The sequence below is a fragment of the Sabethes cyaneus genome, chromosome 3 (assembly GCF_943734655.1).
Source record: "Sabethes cyaneus chromosome 3, idSabCyanKW18_F2, whole genome shotgun sequence".
In the NCBI taxonomy this organism is placed as follows: Eukaryota; Metazoa; Arthropoda; class Insecta; order Diptera; family Culicidae; genus Sabethes; species Sabethes cyaneus.
Window position 1 is genome coordinate 125,912,500 of NC_071355.1, and position 21,565 is coordinate 125,934,064.

General features: G+C 41.0%; 1 protein-coding gene across 4 annotated transcripts in view; it reads right to left on the minus strand.

Annotated features, from left to right (window-relative positions):
• Positions 1 to 21,565, minus strand: part of LOC128741441 (liprin-alpha-1) — a 1,114,069-nt gene that overhangs the window by 215,908 nt on the left and 876,596 nt on the right. For all 4 annotated transcript variants that reach the window (XM_053837258.1, XM_053837259.1, XM_053837257.1 and 1 more), the window contains one exon: positions 4,310 to 4,620. In XM_053837258.1, coding sequence (XP_053693233.1) covers positions 4,310 to 4,620 — 311 coding nt within the window. The remainder of the gene's footprint in view (positions 1 to 4,309; positions 4,621 to 21,565) is intronic.

The following is a 21,565-nucleotide window of genomic DNA, read 5'->3' on the forward strand; positions in this document are numbered from 1 at the left end:
GGCGTTGCGCCTCAGTGATATGCCAAGACTGCTGGGCCCAAAACATGCGCTCTGTTTTTAAAAATGTATTCGCTGCATTCTTATTGTCGCCTCAGTGATATGCCAAGACTGCTGGGCCCAAAACATGGGCTCTGTTTTTAAAAATGTATTCGCTGCATTCTTATTGTCAATCTGAAAACAGAAACACAGAGAATATGTTTTCATGAACAAAATTTTTATTTCAAACAAAAAGAATGCTTTTGAAATTCACAAAATCAATGACGACTCATTTCACCTTAAAACAAAATACATTATTTTATTCTGCAAGCGCTGTAATCTCACTATTTGTGTTTCATGTGTATGTATGTATGTATGGGGGTAGCCACCATCACCTCAAGGGTATTCCATTGTATGCAAGTAGAATTACTGCAGAATCGAGTTTATCTACCTAACAACTTTCATGTCAATGCTGTTCGTGAAGGACCAAAAGGGGTTGAGTAGATCTATAAGCAATGTTGCTTATATGATTCCACGGGATATAAGACACTCCTTCCAGCATAGACGTCCGGTTTCTAGATAATAACTTCGCCGTGCAAACTTATCTTGCGTGATGATTTGTGTGCTAGAAGGGCGCGTCAAAATCCTTTCCGACCTTATATGACTTGGGCTGGTTACCACATCCCTCATCCACTGCCCATAAAAGCATAACTGTCCCATATGGAATTTTATCGATTTTGAGAAAAGCACGAAAGTAGCTTGTTTATATCCTAATTTATCTAAAAAACTTTAATTTAGACGGACTTTGTTCGAAAATTTTTCCAAAAAATATCAAACCTGAACTGTCCCATACGAAAAATAAAAGCATAACTCCATAATAATATTGTCCATTATAAACATTTTTTTCTGCCAGCTGAGGCAACCATAAGGCATTATAGCTTTGATAAAACAATATTCTTTTAATTTCCACCTGAATAGGATAAAAACTTAACAAAAAAAGAAATATGACAGTAATACATATTTGTTTTTAAGTTTATTTCAATGTTCGACCACAATCTTTTCTTAACCGGCGAAGCTTTCACTGGCATAATTTTTTTCGGCGGTGTCAGGGAAAAGAGTATTTAATAGAGCAGCTTTCTTCGTTTTGATTTCACGATATCCTTTTATTTCGATTGAAAAGTTTTCAAAACAATAACTAGTGCTGTTTCGAGTTTTCGAGTTTTTCGAGTTCGAGTTTAGTGAAACTCGAACTTCATCAAGTTTGCTGTTATCTTTAACAGCAAGGCTGCTCTTTTTGAATATTATTTCTCAAATATCTTCGAGGTATAGCCTTGGTTAGGATTTGTGATTACGAAGCCAGCATCACTGGTTTGAAAAAGATCGACTACTTTATGTCCAACACCGCGACGGCTTTCTTGCCTTCTTTAATCACGTTTTCAAAATCTAAAATCTTTTTGAATATTATTTCTCAAATATCCTCGAGGTATAGCCTTGGTTAGGATTTGTGATTACGAAGCCAGCATCACTGGTTTGAAAAAGATCGACTACTTTATGTCCAACACCGCGACGGCTTTCTTACCTTCTTTAATCACGACCTTGAGATCTTGGAATATTATAGGAGCGTTTCTGCAGCGCATACTTTGACGTAGAAACTATCTTTCACCATGTACTGGCAAAAATTAAAAAAAAATGGGACAGACATGCTTTTATTTAGCAACTTGCGCTTGTAAATAAAGGCATAACTGTCCCATCTTCGATATTTTGAAAAAATATTGCATTGGTCTTTAATTTTACAACAAAATTTATATGGATAGTTCAATTACTAGTGTAACGTGATGTTTTTGTCGAATAAAGTAAAATAATTCCTGTATAATGACGCACAACATAAATCAGTCAGCCACTTTCAATCTAATTTTCCCACGCTTCACGTTTTTCCATATGGGACAGTTATGCTTTTATAAGCAGTCCAGTCTTCGATTCATTCGATACCCTGATACTCCTTCCTCTTTAGGATAATGATGGTATATGGCAATGTAATAAAATATGTTTTACCTATATGAATATACATTATATGAAGATATATATAGACAAAAACAGAACAATCTCACCAGCAGTCCTACGAATGGAATAGAGTTGCATCATTTGAGTTTACATGAGTGCTTCCATTATTAATTTAATTTTTTCTTCTGGTATCCATGAGCATTATTAAAACTTTCTTCGGTCCGAGTTTTCACTGTACAGTAGGAGGTGCTTGCTCCATGAGCTAAAACGAAACAAATCATTAATAACTTATGTTAAGCTTAACAAGGTCGTGTGGCTCAGCCAACATCCAAACCCGCAGTTTAGAGATCAGGCAGCCGGGAACCACCCATCATCGCACCTCCTAGATTGGCTACTCAATAGAGCATTACCGGGTAAAGCCACGATGAAGCGCTAGGTAGAGGCTTGGGATGGCTGGCGCTTCCTCATTTGCCTTCCCCATTTCATACCCGTAATCTCACTATTTGTGTTTCATTGACCAAAAATAAAATGGAAGTCTAGGTGAGGAGAGATGATTGATTTGTATGAATAGCTGTTAATTCGTTTTGCCTTTCTACTATATGAAAATATAGTATAAAGGTATAGCAAGCACTCGAAAAACCGAAAATCGAAAATCTAATGAAAGCCTAGCGGGACGAATGTCATATACCATTCGACGCAGTTTCGAAAACTGAGCATTTTCTCTCTCTCTCTCTGTGTGTGTGTGTGTGTGTGAGTGTGTGTGTGTGAAACGCTTTTGATTGAGCCAACATTTCTCGGAGATGGCTGGACCGATTTTAATGATCTTAGTGTCAAATGAAAGGTCTAGATGTCCCATTGTTCGCTATTTATTTTCATACCGATCGGACTTTTAGTTCAAAAGTTATGTATAAAAATACGAAAAATATGGGACATCATTATCTCATCGGTCCCTTAACCGATTTGAACAAAATTGATAGCATATGAAGGGGGAGTCTTTCGAAACCTTAGCTTCAAGATTTCATGACAAATGGGCTTGTGGTTTGAAAGTTACATAAAGAAATGTGGAAAAAATGTATTTAAAACTGCTTTTTGTTGCATATAAGCATTAATTCAATAGGAAACATTATACAATTTATTATCATTTGAAAGTTACTGTTGAGATCTATAAAACGAAACCAAGTTACTGAAAATCGGACGGTTGACTCAAAAGTTATTCAAACTTTAACACTTAAGCGCCGTATATTAAACCGTTAAAGTGTATAAAATCGAAATAAATCAATCAAGGGTCGATTGTATTCAATGCGAGTGTGTGTGTGTGTATGTATGTATGCGTGTGTGTGTATGTATGTATGCGTGTGTGAGTATATGTAAGTATATGCGATTTGCAATGTTAAAATTTGCATTAAAATATAAGAAGAGTGAGAAACATTTCAATTGTCATTTTCTTTACTTGCTGTTACTCGCAATCGGACGAGCAAAGCAAAAAGCGAAGAAAAGTATTTGATTTAATCATATAGGTAAAGTGGTGTATAGTATTGAAAATACTAATGAGTTGATTTTCCTATATAAATTTATACCAATTTCAAACAAATTTTGCGCATCAATAGATGCTTTTCAATCAATAGATAGTAGAGCTTAGAAATTTTATATGAAAAAGGGAAAGAAAGGTTACTAATAATTCTGTACGATTTACTAATACGAATAAATATGGGTCTACTCATACCAGCAAAAATAACAAGCGCCGAAAATTATATCGATCATATTTTCCATCCTCAAGCATGTTTATGGCGCTGCTTTTTTCTTTGATCTCATCGTTTCCTAAAACATCTAACGGGCAATATCGCATAAACGATACGATCAAGCTAATGACTATTTTTTCATTAAAGTTTATTCAAAAGAAGCTCAAGTTTTGATTTTTATGCAAAAATAATTAACTGAAAGAGCGCCAACTAAGAAAAAGTCCAATTTCTCTTTTTCGTTTTTCATATCTAATGCTCTACTCAGTTATTTATTCAAATTCAGATATTATCTTTTTTCTTATATTTAAAAATGTCAAGTTAATTATAGATGTTCCTGAGAAATTAAAAAATAATTATTGCGACAGTAGAAAGGCTAGGTCACACCGCTAGGTGCATTAATTCGGGGTTTTCAATCGGCATAGAATTCCATACTTCTTAGCAATTTTCTTGATGACATTGTCAATATGAGATCAATAGCTCATAATTTTTACTTACCAAAGTAAAAACAAGAAAACAAAAGTTATTTATATTCTTTTTTATCGTTTCAGGTATTCTACTAAGACGCTCAAATAAACATTAGTTAATTTACTTACCAAAGGCCAAGGTGGTGCGCGCAGTTTGCGGTGCAGATGGAGATGTAAGACATACCATCTCCTGGATTGCTAATCTCAGTTTAAGTCTATGTAAAGGGTTGCTGATACCTATTTCACGCTGAATTTCTGTATCGCTCAATGCACTCATTATAGCACCAGATTTAACATTTGCACGACAAGCTGCTACATACCATGCTGGCATGCCAACCCATAGCTCTAACCATGCTACTATTGTTGGTCCGTTCCACAAAGCAAACGGAGTACCAGCTTTCATCGCTTCTCCAAGCAAGTCATGCCGATAATCATGTTCCCTATAAATATTGATTAGGTAAGAGATAAGACAAAAACATAGTTCCATTGTAAAACATTTGTGACTTCACAGCAGGCTTCATTCTTGGTTTTTTGCTCAGTAGATGCTCATTTGACTACAGTGCCTCAACTAAACAGAATTCGAAAGAGTAGTGCAATTGTAGAGCAAATTATTATTTACATTATTATGGGGCTGCTACCCCGTTGATAGCAAAAAGAGCGCTCATTTGGCTACAAACGGGGTAGCAGCCCCATAGCGCCGTAAGTACGAAAGATAGAATTATACTTTCTTCAACAATATTGTAGAAAATAATTAGCTCTACAGTTACCATGTACACTACTTTTTCGAATTCTGTTTAGTTTAGGCACTGTAGTCAAATGAGTCAAGGCACTTTAGTTTAGGCACTGTAGTCAAATCTACTGAGCAAAAAACCGAGAATGAAGCCTGCTTCACGGTAATGCTAATTGCTAAAATTTTTTCAATTTTCGAACCGTATTTTTTATGTTGTTGAAAGGTACTCTTTTTTCAGTTATTATTGCTGAAAAGTGACATTTGTTAGACTTGGCTATATAAAGGGTCGTTTCCTTTAAATTTGCTCTAGTACAAAAAGTATGCTAGCTAGCACAATAATAATTTGCTTTTATTCAAAAGTTGAAAACATTTTACACGAAAAATTGTCCGTAAACCTTCTACTTGACGAAATTTAGAAAATTTTCAGAAGCAAAAGAAGCTTAAAAAAAAGTGTTTCTCAAGGCATTTTCATCAAATTTCTCCTAAAAAGTTGTGATAAAGTTGATTGCTTTTATTTATTTGAGGCTTTGGTAGAGTAAGGGATTTAGTTTTCGACCCTGAGTTAGTTTTCGCACTACTGCTGAAGCATAAATCAAATAGATTCCTAAGAAAAAGGTAGAGAAAAGCTATTATTTAGGTTGTTATTTTGTTAGAAATTTGGCAATACCCCACCAAAATTTGCATTTGTACGTCCATATAATCTTTGTTATTCTAAAACAAAGGTTTAGAAATTGGTCGAGAAACACGAAATTGATCCGAGGCCTTCGACGAACTGACCAATTTGTATGTGTGTGTGTGTGTGTTTTTTTTTACGTGAGGAAACGCTCAATGCCAGGCACACAAATGATATATTGCTACATCACGTGGCACAGTGTGGGACTCTAACCCACTAAAAACCTCACGGGCGTCTGACCTTAACCCCCCCGGAACTACCGTTAAGTATTACTTCGGGGAGAGGCTGTGTCTTTACACCCCGATCCGGAGATGACCGTCATAACGTCCACTCCTTCACATTCACCCTCGCAGGGTACTGCCATTCTTGTTGCTACTACATTCTCCTTCACCGTTCACTTTCCTTGCACCTGTCGAGACGTGTACCGATTCAAAGATGGCGACCGTCATGACTTCCATCTCCTCTCGGCCACCCTTACATGCTCATAAACCAAAAACTGGTACATCAAGTGCTCTTGCACAGGATGCAGTTGACTGATTCACCGATTTGCATGTACTGCAATGCTGCAAATGAAACTCTTCTGCATAAATTCTTGGAATGTTCCAAGGTGACTGATGCGTGGAAAGTATTCCAGGAACGGGTATTGAGGATAACCAAACGAAGGATTAATTTCTCTCAACTAGTATTACCAGATCTTAACTTACCAAAAGTCGTAAAAATTAAAACACTTAGACTATTTATAAATTATATAATTATTATTAACCAGTGTAACTATTCCACTGATACAGAGTCACTAAAATGTCATCTTATTAACATGTAACTTAAATAGGATTAAGTATTATACACGACAAATAAATTTTTTTTTATAAAAAAAAAATGCCAGGCACACGAATGATATATTGCTACATCACGTGGCACAGTGTGGGACTCTAACCCACTAAAAACCTCACGGGCGTCTGACCTTAACCCCCCCGGAACTACCGTTAAGTATTACTTCGGGGGGAGGCTGTGTCTTTACACCCCGATCCGGAGATGACCGTCATAACGTTCATTCCTTCACATTCACCCTCGCATTTCTTGTTGCTACTACATGCTCCTTCACCGTCCACTTTCCTTGCACCTGTCGAGACGTATACCGATTCAAAGATGGCGACCGTCATGACTTCCATCTCCTCTCGGCCACCCTCGCAGAGTTTCTTGTTAGGCTAAGTGCTGCTCCGTCGAGTTCGCCACTGCACTTCCCCTTCACTCCTTCACCGACCACTTCCCTTGCACCTATCGAGACGTGTACCGATCCAGAGATAGCGACCGTCATGATTTCCATCTCCTCACGGCCACCCTCGTAGGGTTTCTTTTTGGGCTCAGCACTGCGCCATCGAGTTCGCCACTTCCACTTCACCTGTCGAGACGCGAACCGATCCAGGGATAGCGACCAACATAACAGCCATCCTCCCACGGCCTCGTAGTGTTTCTGTCAAGCTTGGTTTGCTCCGTCGCGCTCGTCGCTCCACCGATGCGTCTGTCGAGACAACGCTAATCGGGATTGGTAGTTCGCTGGTCATTTTTCCACTGTCGTTGCGGTTGCAACATAATCTGTGCTACACCTGTCGAGACGTGAACCGATGCGGAAGTGGCGACCGTCATAACGTCCACTCCTTCACAGGCACCCTCGCAGCGTTCTGCCATCCTTGATGCTACTACATGCTCTTTCACCGTCCACTTTCCTTGCACCTGTCGAGACGTGTACCGATCCAGAGATGGTCCGTCGATTTCGCCACCACACTACCGATCCAGGAATAGCGACCAACATAACATCTATCCTCTCACGGCCGCCTTCGTAGTGTTTCTGTCCAAGCCTGATTTGCTCCGTCACGCTCGTCACTCCACCGATGCGTGTGTCAAGATTGTCTGCTAATCGGGATTTCGCTAGTTCGCTGGTCGTTTCTCCACTGTCGTTGCAGTTGCAACATAATCTGTGCTACAACGCCGGTGACGGCATTCCACACGCTCTCCTCCCGACACATTTCGCATACTATGTTCTCCACCGTCAGGGGCGGCATCTCCCTTCGTATCGCGGCAAATCGAGGACACCCAAAGACCACATGCTGTGGTGATTCTACCGTCTCTCTGCATTCCGGGCAGAATGGTGTCGCAGCGTGCCCGAACCGGTGCAGGTATTGCCTGAAGCAACCGTGACCCGAGAGAAACTGCGTTAAGTGGAACCCGACTTCTCCATGTTTCCTGTTCAACCAGGTTGACAGAACCGGTATGAGTCGGTGCGTCCATCCACCATTCTCGGCCCTATCCCACTCTTGCTGCCATTTGCTCAGCGACTCTTCTCTCGCCAGCTTCTGCGCTCCTCTGATGTTTCTTCGTCCATAGCAGTCGTTATCTTCCACGAGCATGATGCTGATGGGGATCATTCCAGCGATAACACATACTGCCTCCGACGATATTGTTCTATATGCACTGGCAACTCGTACAGCCATGAGTCGGAAGGTACTATTTAGCTTCACGCGATTCCGCTTCGATCGTAGTGCTGCGATCCAGGCTGGACCTCCATACCTCAGTATCGATGATGGCACACTAGCCAGCAGTCTCCGCTTACTACTGCTCGGCCCGTAATAATTCGGCATGATTCTGGCTATCGCATTGATAGCCTTCGCCGCCTTCTCGCAAGCATAGTCGAAGTGGCAGTTGAAGTTCAACCGGTCGTCTATCATTACTCCCAGATGCTTGGCCGCGCGCGTTGGAGTAATAATGTGCTCTCCGACGATTACGACTGCATGTTGCACAGCCTTACAGTTGCTAACCAGCAGAACCTCCGTTTTATGGTGGGCGATTTGTAGCTTTGCACCATGCATCCAGTTTTCGATAATTCTAATCGCCTCTGTCACCAGCATTTCTACCTCCTTCAGTGACTCGCCTGTCACCGATAGCACGATGTCATCTGCAAAGCCGACGATCACCGTGCCTCTAGGCAGCTTCAGAGACAGTACACCGTTGTACATCCCGTTCCAGAGCGTTGGGCCAAGGATGGAGCCTTGTGGGACTCCAGACGTAATGTTCATCGTCTTGCGCCCCTCGGCGGTCTCGTAAACAAACGTCCGATTCCTGAAGTAACTCCTCAGTATTCTGCAAAGATATCCCGGGACATGCATTCTATGCAGCAATTCGACAATGGCCTCCCAACTGGCGCTGTTAAAGACGTTTTTTACGTCGATCGTTACAACGGCACAAAAACGATCTCCTCTTCGCCTCTGTTTGGACGACTTCTCGGCTAGCTCAATCACTGTCCGAATTGCATCCACCGTGGACTTCCCTTTCCGGAACCCAAACTGCATGTTTGACAGACCGTGTTCACCTTCTGTATACCTCGTAAGCCTATTCAGGATTATCCTCTCCAGGAGATTCCTGCATGTATCCAGTAGACATATGGGCCTGTATGACGCTGGATCCCCCGCAGGCTTCCCTGGCTTCGGCTTTGTGTGTGTGCGTGTGTGTGTGTGTGTATGTGTGTGTATGTTTTTTTACGTGAGGAAACGCTCTATGCCAGGCACACTAATGATGTATGTGGCACAGAGTGGAACTCTAACCCACTGAAAACCTCACGTGCGTCTGACCTTAACCCCCCCGGAACTACCGTTAAGTATTACTTCGGGGGGAGGCTGTGTTTGTACACTGCTCCGTACACCTGTCGAGGCGTGAATCGATCCGGGGATGGCAACTGTCATAACGTTCACTCCTTCACAGCCACCCTCTCAGGGTTCTGCCATTCTTAATGCTAGTCCTGCTCCTTCACAGATCCAGAGATGGCGACCGTCATGACTTCCATCTGCTCACGGCCACCCTCGCAGGGTTTCTTGTTGGGCTCAGCACTACTCCGTTGAGTTCGCCACTGCACTTCCACTTCGCCTGTCGAGACGCGAACCGATCCAAGGATAGCGACCAACATAACATGCATCCACTCACGACCGCCTTCGTAATGTTTCTGTCCAAGCTTGGTTTGCTCCGTCCCGCTCGTCACTCCACCGATGCGTCTGTCGAGACAATGCTAATCGGGATGAAACATTCCCCGAGACCGATTACACGAGACTCTATTTAAGGATTCGACTGTTGATCCTCGCGCCATTTTCGCTGCAGCATGATTTGGGTGATGGTTCGACTGATTACATTCCACGTGTGAATGTCACGACACATTTTGTGGACTACATTATTTGGGCTGGAGTCCTCACCGCTACTGGTGGCAAACATTGCGCTTCGCATTGCCCCGAATCGTGAGCGGTCAAACACCACGTGCTCCGGTGTTTCTGCTACTTAAGCGCACTCCGAACAGGGTCCATCTTCCAATGATTGCGTTGTCCCATTCCACTTGCCACTTACGCAATGTATCTACCCGTGTTCGTTTTCGAGCTTTGCGGAGGCCTCTATTTTTGTAGCATTCTAGATCCTCCTCCATTACAAATCCAATGGGGATCATGCCGGCAATGACGCAGACCGCTTCCAGTGATGGTGCGGTAGGCGCTCACTACTCTCATGCTCATCAGTCTGTACGTGCTATTCAAACGCGATAGATTTCTTTTCGTTCTTAATGCCGTGATTCATGCAGGGCTGCCATACCTAAGTATTGACGTGGTTACACTAGCCAGGAGCCTCCTCCTGCTACTATTTATCGCCGAATTCTCCGGCAAGATTCTGGTTAGCGCTGTGATCGCTTTTGCTGCCTTCTGACAGGCATAATCTACGTGACTATTGAAATTTAGACAGTCGTCGATGATCACGCCCAGCTGCTTTACGACACGCTTAGAGTCGATGATGCATTCCCCAACTATGATCTTTGCCTGTTGCACTGCCTTTCGGTTGCTAATCACTACCACCTCTGTTTTATGATGCGCTATTGCCAGCTTATTCTCTCCCATCCAATCTTCCACCATATGTATGGATTCCATGGCGAGTACCTCCACCTTTTCTCTTGATTCGCCAGTTACTATCAACGCCACATCATCAGCAAAGCCGACAATCTCCACACCCCTGGGGAGGTTCAGCTTCAATACTCCATCGTACATCGCGTTCCATAGCGTCGGGCCAAGGATGGAGCCGTGGGGAACGCCTGCCGTGATTGTAATCCTTCTCTCCCCTCTGTCTGTCTCGTATATCAGTGTACGATTATGAAAGTAACTTTTCAAAATCCTGCAGAAATATACAGGAACCGTCATGCTAACCAGCGAATGGGCGATTGCTTCCCAGCTGGCGATATCAAAAGCATTCCTCACGTCTAAAGTGACCACCGCGCAGTAGCGATTTCCTCTTCTCTGTTGTTTCTGGGCCTTTTTCGCAGCATCCACTACCATTCGTATGGCATCTATTGTAGACCGGCCTTTCCGGAAGCCGAACTGCTTGTTTGACACACCGTTCTCACTCTCTGAGTACTTGGTGAGTCTATTCAGGATCACTCTCTCTAGCAGCTTGCAAATCGTATCCAATAGGCATATATGCTTATACGCTGAGGCAGGCTTGTTATTTCCTCACTCATTGTGCAAAAAGTGCAACTTTTTTTGTTCAACACAATGAGCAGAACTGCTTTCAGAAATGAGAAGTAAATCCACACAATGAGAAACAGACTAAACAAAATGAGAAAAACTGACGTGCAGAAAAATTTCTTAATGCGCTCTTTAGATGAGCAACTTTCGGTTTTGCTCCCGGTCCTCTCGGTAGCTACAACAGTAAACGTGGAAACAAAACAACCGGTGCGCGTACAGCAACTATAGACTCAGAGGCGTCAAGACAATCAAAAGTCGTTATATTTTGAATCTTAGCGGAGAATTGCCTTTGTTTATAATGGGACTTTCCTGTTGGTACGCGTCAAGAAGCAAATGTATGGGAATTCAAATGTTGCCATATCTAAATAACATTTTTCGCACTGTTGCCGTTGTGACATGCCTAACCATATGATGCAGTTGCGTTCACGACAGCCAAACTCAACTGAATATACTAAATGTAAGAATCATGATTCAACTGCATTAATGGATTAATATTTTTCTGATGGCAATGATCGCTACTGACAATCGTCGTTTTTTCTCAACGCACTACCCATGTTAAAACTACCCGTAGTTGTCATACGTCAGCGCATCGCATCAACGTATTCAAAGTGTATTAACATTCTCCTCAATGAGTAGCACAGTGTGCGGCTGCTCATACAACTGCGTTCAGCAAAAAAGAGCACAGTTAAAATGAAACGGAGCAGAATAAATCGCGTTGAAGACTGAGCACAGTTTGAATTTTTCTCTTCTCTTTTTTTCTTCTGAGGAGGTGCCATCCCTGCGCTGAGGGATCACCGGGGGGTTTTCCCGGCTTCGGCAGCAACACCAGCTTCTGGCGCTTCCAGGTAGGTATCGGGAAAGTTACCTTCGTCAACGCATTTCTGCAGTGTGGTCCTAAACATATCTGAATTCTCCATGATTGCTACTTTCAAAGCCAGGTTCGGAATTCCGTATGGACCTGGGGCTTTCTTTCCCTTCATGGCCTTCGCCAGCTCGATTGACTCGTCGTTGTTGATTCGAGTTTCCTGTACGTGCTCCGTCTCCTCGCCATACGGGGTCCACTCTGTAAGCATCCCCCCAAAGATTAGCGTTGGCGCTACGACAAAGTTCCTCAAAGCAAAGATTGCTTGCTGAGCTTAATTGCTTTGTTAAGTGCGGTTCTTGCTATCCTGTGCACTGGTGTTCTTTCTTCTCTACCGGCATCGTTGCGAGCCCGCTGACTTCTTCTGGCACTAAGGCAATTTGCCCGTAATTCAGTGATCGTCGTGTTCCACCAGTAGACTGGGCGGCGACCGTTCTTCGGTCTCTTTATCCTCGGCATAGTGTCATCGCACGATCGTGTTAATACTGCTGTCAACCTTTCCGTACTTAGGTTCGAAGGAATGCTTTGAAACCTGAGCGCTTCAACAAATACACCCTTGTTAGAGCACACCTTTCTCCACCTCCGCTCGCTTATCTGTCCCCCATATGATTCCATCTGCGTCCCGTTCCGAATGCGGTACCGAATCGCTTGGTGGTTACTGTGGGTATATTCCTTGCACACTGTCCAGTTCGTAATCCTTGCCGTACCAGGGCTGCAGAAGGTGACATCGATGATGGACTCCCGGTCTTCCCTACGGTATGTGATAGTAGTGCCTTCGTTCGCTATAACTACATTTAGCTTTGCTAGGGCCTCTAGCATACTGCGACTCCTAGGATTGGTGAGGCGGTTTCTCCACTCAACTGCCCAGGCGTTAAAGTCATCGGCGATGACAACTGGTCTCCGATCGACCAGCGCAGCCGTCAGCTGATCCAGCATCTGGTTAAACGTCCATCGTCCATCGTGGAGGCGCGTAGCAACTGCAGATAAAAACACCGTTTTTGACGTAGGACTACGTCTTACGGCAAGTTTTGAGATAGGGCGTCATTCCAAAAAATCGAAAAATGCGAGCGTCACGAAAAATGAAAGGTTTTGAGCACCAATAGCTCAGCGGTTTTCCGATCGATTTTCAATATTCTTACACCAATCGATCGGAAAATTTTCTAAGAATTGACATAAATGAAGAAAAGTATGGATTCTTGATGTTGAACTATTGAAAATAATGAACCTATGTTTTATCAGAATTCTCGCTTCGTGATTGGTTGGAAGATTCTTTGCGATGATCTAAACCTATACCAATTTGATATCTGTGCTTGGGAAGTAAGCCAAAACAAGTGACAAAGTTTCCTCATTTCAACAAGATTTCTTAACACCGCGGTTAAACCTAGACCATTTTGATGTCCTTGCTTGGGAAGTACGCCAGAAAGAGTGACAAAGCCCCCTCGTGCCAACAGATTTCTTACGAACGCGATTAAACCTAGTCCAATTTGATGTCTGTGTTAGGGAAGTGTGCCAGAAAAAATGACACAAGTTCGTTGTGCCAACAGATCGCAAATTCTTTACTGCGGCGAGACGATTAAACCTAGGCGAATTTGTTATCTGTGTTGGAAGAATGTGCTGCAGCTGTAGTGTTCGGTTATAATATGACTGTATGAATACGCATGCTTGCCGTTTCATTAGAAGTGTAGTGAAAAGATGTGCTGTTGATAAAACTTCAAGATATACAGCCTTAAGGGTTGTACGAAAGGTGACGTAGGACTATATCAGATCATTAGATCAAAGACTAATGTAAACTGCATTTCTGGCATATGTATGTATATAAGAATCTGTGAGTGAGTGTTTAAAAGAGAAGAGCGAAATATTCAGATTCAATTCTTCATTTAATGCTTTGAAAATACGTGGACGGGCGTTCATAAGTAGAACGCCTGCAACCTTTGAGACACAGAAATTTCTTTTAAAAATCACTTGTGTGCACCATAAAGGTTGAATTGGAGATAAAGGTACCACAAGGGCGAGGGGTCTCAAACCATCATAAAATAAATAAATTCATCCCTCCAAAAACCGCCGCATGCCAAATTTGGTTCCATTTGCTTGATTAGTTCTAGAGTTTTGAGGAAATTTGTATTTCATTTGTACAGGAGCCCCCCCTCCTCTTAGAAGGAAAAGAGGCCTCAGTACACCGTAGAAAAAAAAAATCTTGCCTTCTGAAACCCCCACATGCCAAATTTGGTTCCATTTGCTTGATTAGTTCTCGAGTTTTGAGGAAATTTGTGTTTCATTTGTATAGAAGCCCCCCCTCTTACGCTACCCTATAAAATTGCTGGTCGTTTTATCTATCCAACGACATATAAATTGTTCAGTTTCGTTCAGTAGTTTAATAGTTATTAGCATTTGAAATCTTTCATTCAAACGTTACACTTCTATTTTCGTTTTCACAAAGTGCTACCCAGTCCCAGGATAGTAAACAAAGACGTAGTCCCACGTCAAAATAGGATTGAATTGGTAAAACCCCTTCAACGTGTTGAACCATGGGTAATAAAAACAATCTTTAATTTCAGTAAGGTACCAGGAAAGCAATATTTTGTATTCTTGATTTTGTTAAATTGTTTTCAAATGCACAATCTTTTGAGAATTGAACGTATGCAATGTTACTACTTTGATAAATGTTACATACAACGCATGTATATATGTTGCTACTACCACTACAAAGAGACTTACGTAGTCCTGCGTCACCTATATATGCGGTCGTGTCTTGTACACAACCCCTCTGATTTTTTTTATTGGGGCAAATATTCGATTACATAAAATACTTAAGAGTAACTATCCAATATCATATTGTGTGTTCAATCACAAGTGGTGACTTTTCAACACTATTAGAATTGCATTATATATTATTATATGATTTATTATGATTTGTTACGACAATTAAGATTATTTAACAGTAGGGATTAAAACCTACATCTAAGGAAAAAAAAATATAAATCATAACCTAATATCTAACCTAGCTAACTTATCTTATATATAAAAATGGATTTCTGTCTGTCTGTCGAAATGTTCCTTATAGAATCGAAAACTACTGAACCAATCGGCATGAAAATTTGAATGTAGAGGTTTGTGAGGCCAGGGAAGATTCTTATGATGGTTAGAGACCCCTCCCCCCACTAAGAGGGAGGGCTCCCATACAAATGAAATACAAGTTTCTGCATTATTCGAGAACTAATCAAGCAAATGGAACCAAATTTGGCATGTGAAGATTTTTGGAAGCAAGAATTTTTTCTATGGTGAATTAGGACCCCTTACCTTTTTGTGGGGGGGGGCTCCCATACAAATGACATACAAATTTCCTACTAATCAAGCAAATAGAACCAAATTTAGCATGTGGGTGTTTTTGCAGGTCAATTTTTTTCTATGCTGAATTGAGACCCCTCCCCTCTTTAGGAAGAGAATTATGACCCCTTTCTCCTTTGAGAGGAGGGGGCTTCCATACAAATAAAATACAAATTTCTTCATAACTCACTCGAGAACTAATCAAACAAATGGAACCAAATTTGGCATGTGGGGGGTTTTGGAGGCAAGAATATTTTCTATGATGAATTAGGAGCCCTCCCCACTTTAGGAGGGGGGGGGGGCTCGTATACAAATGAAATACAAATTTCCTCATAATTCGAGAACTAATCAATCAATTGGAACCACATTTGGCATGTGGGTGTCTTTGGAGGCAAGAATTTATTTTTTCTATGATGAATTAGGACCCCTCTCCACTTTAGGAGATGATGAAATGAATTTTTTAAAATAAATAACTCGAGAACTAATCAATCAAATGGAACCAAATTTGCCGTCTGACGGTTTTAGGAGGCAAGAATTTTTTCTATGGTGAATTAGGACCCCTCCCCACTTTAGGAGGGGGGCTCCTATACACATGAAAAACAAATTTCCTCATAACTCGAGAACTAATCAATCAAATGGAACCAAACTTGGCATGTGGGCGTTTTTGAAGGCAAGAATTTGTTCTATGATGAATTAGGACCCCTCCCCTCTTTAGGAGGGGGGGCACCCATACAAATGAAATACAACTTTCCTCATAACTTTAGAACTAATCAAGCAAATGAAACTAAACTTGGCGTGTGGGTGTTTTGGGAGGCAAATTCTTTTTCTATCGTACATTGAGACCTCTCCCCTTTTCAGGAGGTAAATTATGACCCCTTAACCCTATAAAAGGGAACGCTCCCATACAAATGAAATATGTACAAATTTCCTCATAACTAGAGAACTAATCAATCAAATGGAACCAAATTTGGCGTGTGGGAGGTTTTGGAGGCAAGAAATTTCTTGCCCGCAGTGGCCGGCGCTTCCGACGGCAACACTCGCGGCCTGTGGCCGTCTCGCGCTGAATTATCTTATGTTACTATTGATAGTTTTAGGTGGTCTTGTTATTGATTAATGTTTTATGAAAGAGTCTAAAATTTCTCGAGTTCGATTAGGTTTTGAGTTACGCAAAAATTTCCGTTTTATTTGTATGAGAGTCCTTATCCCCCTACCACCGGGGTGAGGGATCTAAAACCATCATTAAAAAAATTCATGCCTCCAAAGCCCCCCACATGCCAAATTTGGTTCCATTTGCTTGATTAGTTTTCGAGTTATGAGGAAATTTGTATTTCATTTGTATGGGAGCCCCTCTCTTAAAAGCGAGAGGGGTCATTATTCCGCGCCTAAAGTGGGGAGGGGTCTCAATTCACCATAGAAAAAAAATTGCCTACAAAAACACCCACATGCTAAATTTGGTTCCATTTGCTTGATTGGTTCTCAGGTTATGAGAAAATTTGTATTTCATTTGTATGGGAGGCCCCCCTTCTTAAAAGGTAAGGGGTCTCAATTCATCATAGAAAAAATTCATGCCTCCAAAAACACCCACATGCCAAATATGGTTCCATTTGATTAATTAGTTATGAGGAAATTTGTTTTTTATTTGTATAGGAGCATCCTCATAAAGCAACAATTTTTTTGGATCCATACACAATCAAAACATTATACATTGCCTATGTGAGGTCAATACTGGAATACTGCAGCATTGTATGGTCACCTTTTTCTATCACGCACGAAGAGAGAATAGAATCAGTACAAAAACAATTTCTCTTATATGCCCTTCGTAAATTAGGTTGGACAACATTTCCTCTTCCATCATACGAAGCACGCTGCATGCTTATAAATGTACAATCATTAAAAGAGCGTAAATATGCAATGGTCTTATTTGTAAACGGTATTGTTTCGCAGTATATTGACTCAGCAACACTTTTATCAAAACTGAACTTTTATACACCTACTCGGCAACTTCGTAATCGAAATTTATTTGCCATAAGCCATTATCGCACAAATTATGCAAAATTCGGTCCATTAAATCGTATGCAGGCCTCGTACAATCAATACTGCGAAACCATTGACTTTACAATGTCTCGGCATAGACTTAAACACTACTTTCAGTCAACACGTAATCGTAACGCGTAGCGAGCGATACAAAAGAATCAGTACACTTTTTAATCTTCATTTAATTATAAGACTTTTATATGAGAAAATTGTATATATTATACTAGTCTACATTGGTTGACGAAATAAATAAATAAATAAATAAATAAATAAATAACTAAATAAATAAAGTGGGGAGGGGTCTCAATTCACCATAGAAAAAATTCATGTCTCCCAAAACACCCACATGCAAAATTTTGTTCCATTTGCTTGATTAGTTCTCGAGTTATGCAGAAATTTGTGTTCCATTTGTATGGGAGTCCCCCCTCTTAGTAGGAGGAAGGGTCTCTAACCATCTTAAGCACCCTCCCTGGCCCCAAAAACCCCTATATGTAAACTTTCACGCTGATCGGTTCAGTAGTTTTCGATTCTATAAAGAACATACGGACAGACAGACAGACAGACAGAAATCCATTTTTATAGGTATAGATTTTATCTTGTGAGAAGAGGAGAGATGTGGGGGATGAATGCCCCCGATACAGAATATCGCTTATCATCATCAGCATCAGAAGATGCCTCGCGCAATCTACCATCTCGACAGCGACACACTGTGCGGCCGATGCGACGAACTGCCTGAGCAGTTCGGTGCATCATCATATCGGCAATCGTCGGTGTCGTCTAGATTCCGACTGTGTTCAAAGACCTGACTACTGAGCACGTCATTGGCAATCAGTTGGCTAAATAATCAAGGCTTGAAGGCTGCGTTCGATCGTATTGACCATAAAATACTGCTGCAGAAAATTTCGCGACTTGGTGCATCTCAGTACTTTACGAAATGGCTCAGTTCCTACCTATGTGGTAGAGTCCTATGCGTGCAGCTCGACTCTTGCTTCTCTTCCCAGTTTACTAACTTGTCGGGTGTACCACAAGGTGCAACATGGGACCGCTTCTGTTTTTGCTGTTTGTGAACGATATTGCTTCGCTGCTTGGAGTTGGATGCAAGCTAATGTATGCTGACGATTTGAAATTATATTCAGTGGTTCGTTCCATAGACGATTGTATCCGGCTTCAAAGGCTCTTGGATGTGTTTGTTGATTGGTGCAAGAAAAATTGGCTTGTTATCAGCATCTCAAAATGTCAAGTGATGACTTTCCACCGCATCGCCAGTCCGGTTGTTTTCAATTACCAAATAAATGAACATGTACTCATAAGAGTCGATGAAGTCAATGACCTTGGGGTACTGCTTCAGGGTGTCGATTACCTGGAAAATCAGGGAAAACCTGGAAATGTCAGGGAATTTCGTTTTAACCTGGAAAAGTCAGGGAATGTCAGGGAATGTCAGGGAATTTCATTTAAAGTCAGGGATTTTTGGCACTGGAAGAAAATATACCGGCGCTTAGCAACAGTCTGCAAGGATAATATTTATTTCAAGTCTCTGGCACCTTTATGTTCAATGCCTCCGCGTGTGTCTAAATGAAATAAAATATAACACGTTATTTTTACTCATGTGCACCCTATTTGCTGTGTGTATATTTCAAAGAGTTTCGAAATTTAGAACTGCATGAATATGCCTCTGACCCACCTAACCAAACAACGTTTCTCAACAATGGCTGGACCGATTTAGGTTTCAACTGGAAGAGCTCACAGCCTAATTGTTCATTATTTACTGTTTGCAAATTCTTCGATGTTGATTGGATATTTAGTTCAAAAGTTGTGCATAAAAATTTAATTATTTTGTATGGAAAATTATATGAAAAGTCTGTACTAGGTTGGTGGACACGCCAAGCGCATATTTTTTAGTCTATACAGGACTATTGTTTGAACAATTATTTCTCTGTTTTCTTAGCGGCCAATTTAGCAAAATTTCTATGTTTCATTGTAGCGTACAAAATTTACTTTGCCACAAAAACGGAAAGCTATTTGCGTTCAGTGCACTATTCGGCACAATGCTACCCCCCGGTCAAAATCTAGTACGAGCACCACTGCGGATAACGCACAAAGGAACGCACAACGAAACGTCAAAAAATCATCGTGGTTGGCACTATTGAAGTTAAACTTGGAACGTGTTCGGACGCACAAAAAGAGCGAGCTACGAAGAAAAAAAAAGTCGACGGTATCGGTAATCGATACGATCGCTTATCCTGGAAAATTTCCGTGCTAACGGGGGTACGCGCTGGCGACTGCGCGAAAGTGATTAAAAATCGTGCCAATCATTAAACAGAAAAATTCTATTCTGCCCGCCCGAGTGGTTTAAATGTGAGTGCGTGAATGTGAGTTAGAAATCGGTGTGGTTTGTAAAAAGGCTTCCGTGGTAACGCGTGTGTAGCTTTGCTTAAATTGCCAATCGCGGGCAAAACGGGCTCTCGCGGCCGTCACTAAAGTGAGTGCGTGGGCGGCAGCGTCCCGGAAAACTTCAGCCAAATCCCAGCAGGAAGTCCCCGATTTGCAACACCACGTGGCAGGAGTATTATCGTGGTGGCTGTCTTCACAGTGAACCATCTCAGCAGACCGGTTTCGAGTTCAAAAAAGGCAAAAGGGTGCCGTGCTCCATCGCAATCGAGGAACAGGAAATCCCATACGACACCTTCGCTGAAGAGAAGGCAGTGCTTGAGGCATTCGCCGTGCCAAACGGGTAGCCGACGAACAGCCGATGTTGAGGAGGAACCACTGCTAACCGGGTACACGCTATAGTCAGGTGAGTGGCAAAGTGTTAAAGTTACGGGATAGGGACAAAATCTCGCGTAACTTTTCAAAAGGTCCTAAGTAACAAATGTTAAAAAATCGAGTTGATAGTTGATCATAATTAATCACATGCCTATAAATATTATACGAAAACATCCATGCAAATTGATATTCATTAAATTGAGAAAATCAAAGCAGGCAAAATATCCTATGTACAATTTTGAATCATTCATGTTCCACTGTTACATCGGACATTTGCTTTGGTAACCAAGACAACGTCCAAAGTAACAAACAAATCAAACAACACAAATCTGTACTTTGGTCGTTTTCTGTCTTGAAGGGTATTGCACATCAAGTTCTAAAAATCTGATCTTGAACGCACCGAAGGCAGTTGCTTATTCAAAAGGATGCTCATAGGTTCTTCAGTTAGTGTTTATTCTGCATAGAATAGGGAAAAAACAAGCGCTATCTAACCAAATGAACGGTAATTGTGTGAAATATAATAGTGATGTATTATGACTTATAAATCAATTTCAATATACTTTTCAGCTTTCTGAGTCAATTCTTCTGAGTCAAGGACCTTGGACAAAATTTACTCATCCAGGTGTTGATCGTTGCACTTTCAATAATTAAAAAAAAATTGATGATTAAATATGATAGGCAATTGACTCCAGTTGTGAAAAAGTTCTGGTTGTGAAACAGTAAAGTTTTCCGGTTCTAAAATACCCAGAAAATAAACTATTTTATAGTTCAACTAAAATACTTTTAAAATACTATTCAGGCATACGATTTATGAAATTTGCCTATTACAAACTTGATCTTCTCGTTTTTACATACATTACGCGCAATTCAGATGTGGATGATTTGGAGGAACGGATAAATGACTGTATTTAAAGGGTTTTCGTTAATAAATGATTTTTATATATTATTTTCCATCTGTATTCCTTTGTTTTCTTTTCTGTTTAATGGATTTTGCAAAGTGTTTTACAACCAGGGGCACTTTTGTTGGCAAAAAATACCCTGTTTTCTAATATTATTATAACTTTTTTGTTTTAAACGAAAAAATACGCAGTCTTTAACAAAAAGAGATGTATGTCTGACGTGGTTATCGACTGTATTCAATAATTCTTTAGACTTGGGTTTTATTGGGTATGAGCAGAATTGTTTAGTGTGTGATGTTAGTGTACGTTTCAGTTTTTATTTTTGTTTTTATTTATATGCATGTGAGTTTTTTTTTTTCGTCTACACTATACGTTTATATATTAAGAAACCTTTGACAATTCATATAACAGGACGATACATTTGACGCACAATGACGATACCTATATAAACAATAATACGACAAAACGAATAGCTATGTAAGTACACTGAGAAAAATTTGTTTGTAAGAAATGTTTCCGATTAATGTAAAACCATATGGGTCATTCCACGGGAAATTTAC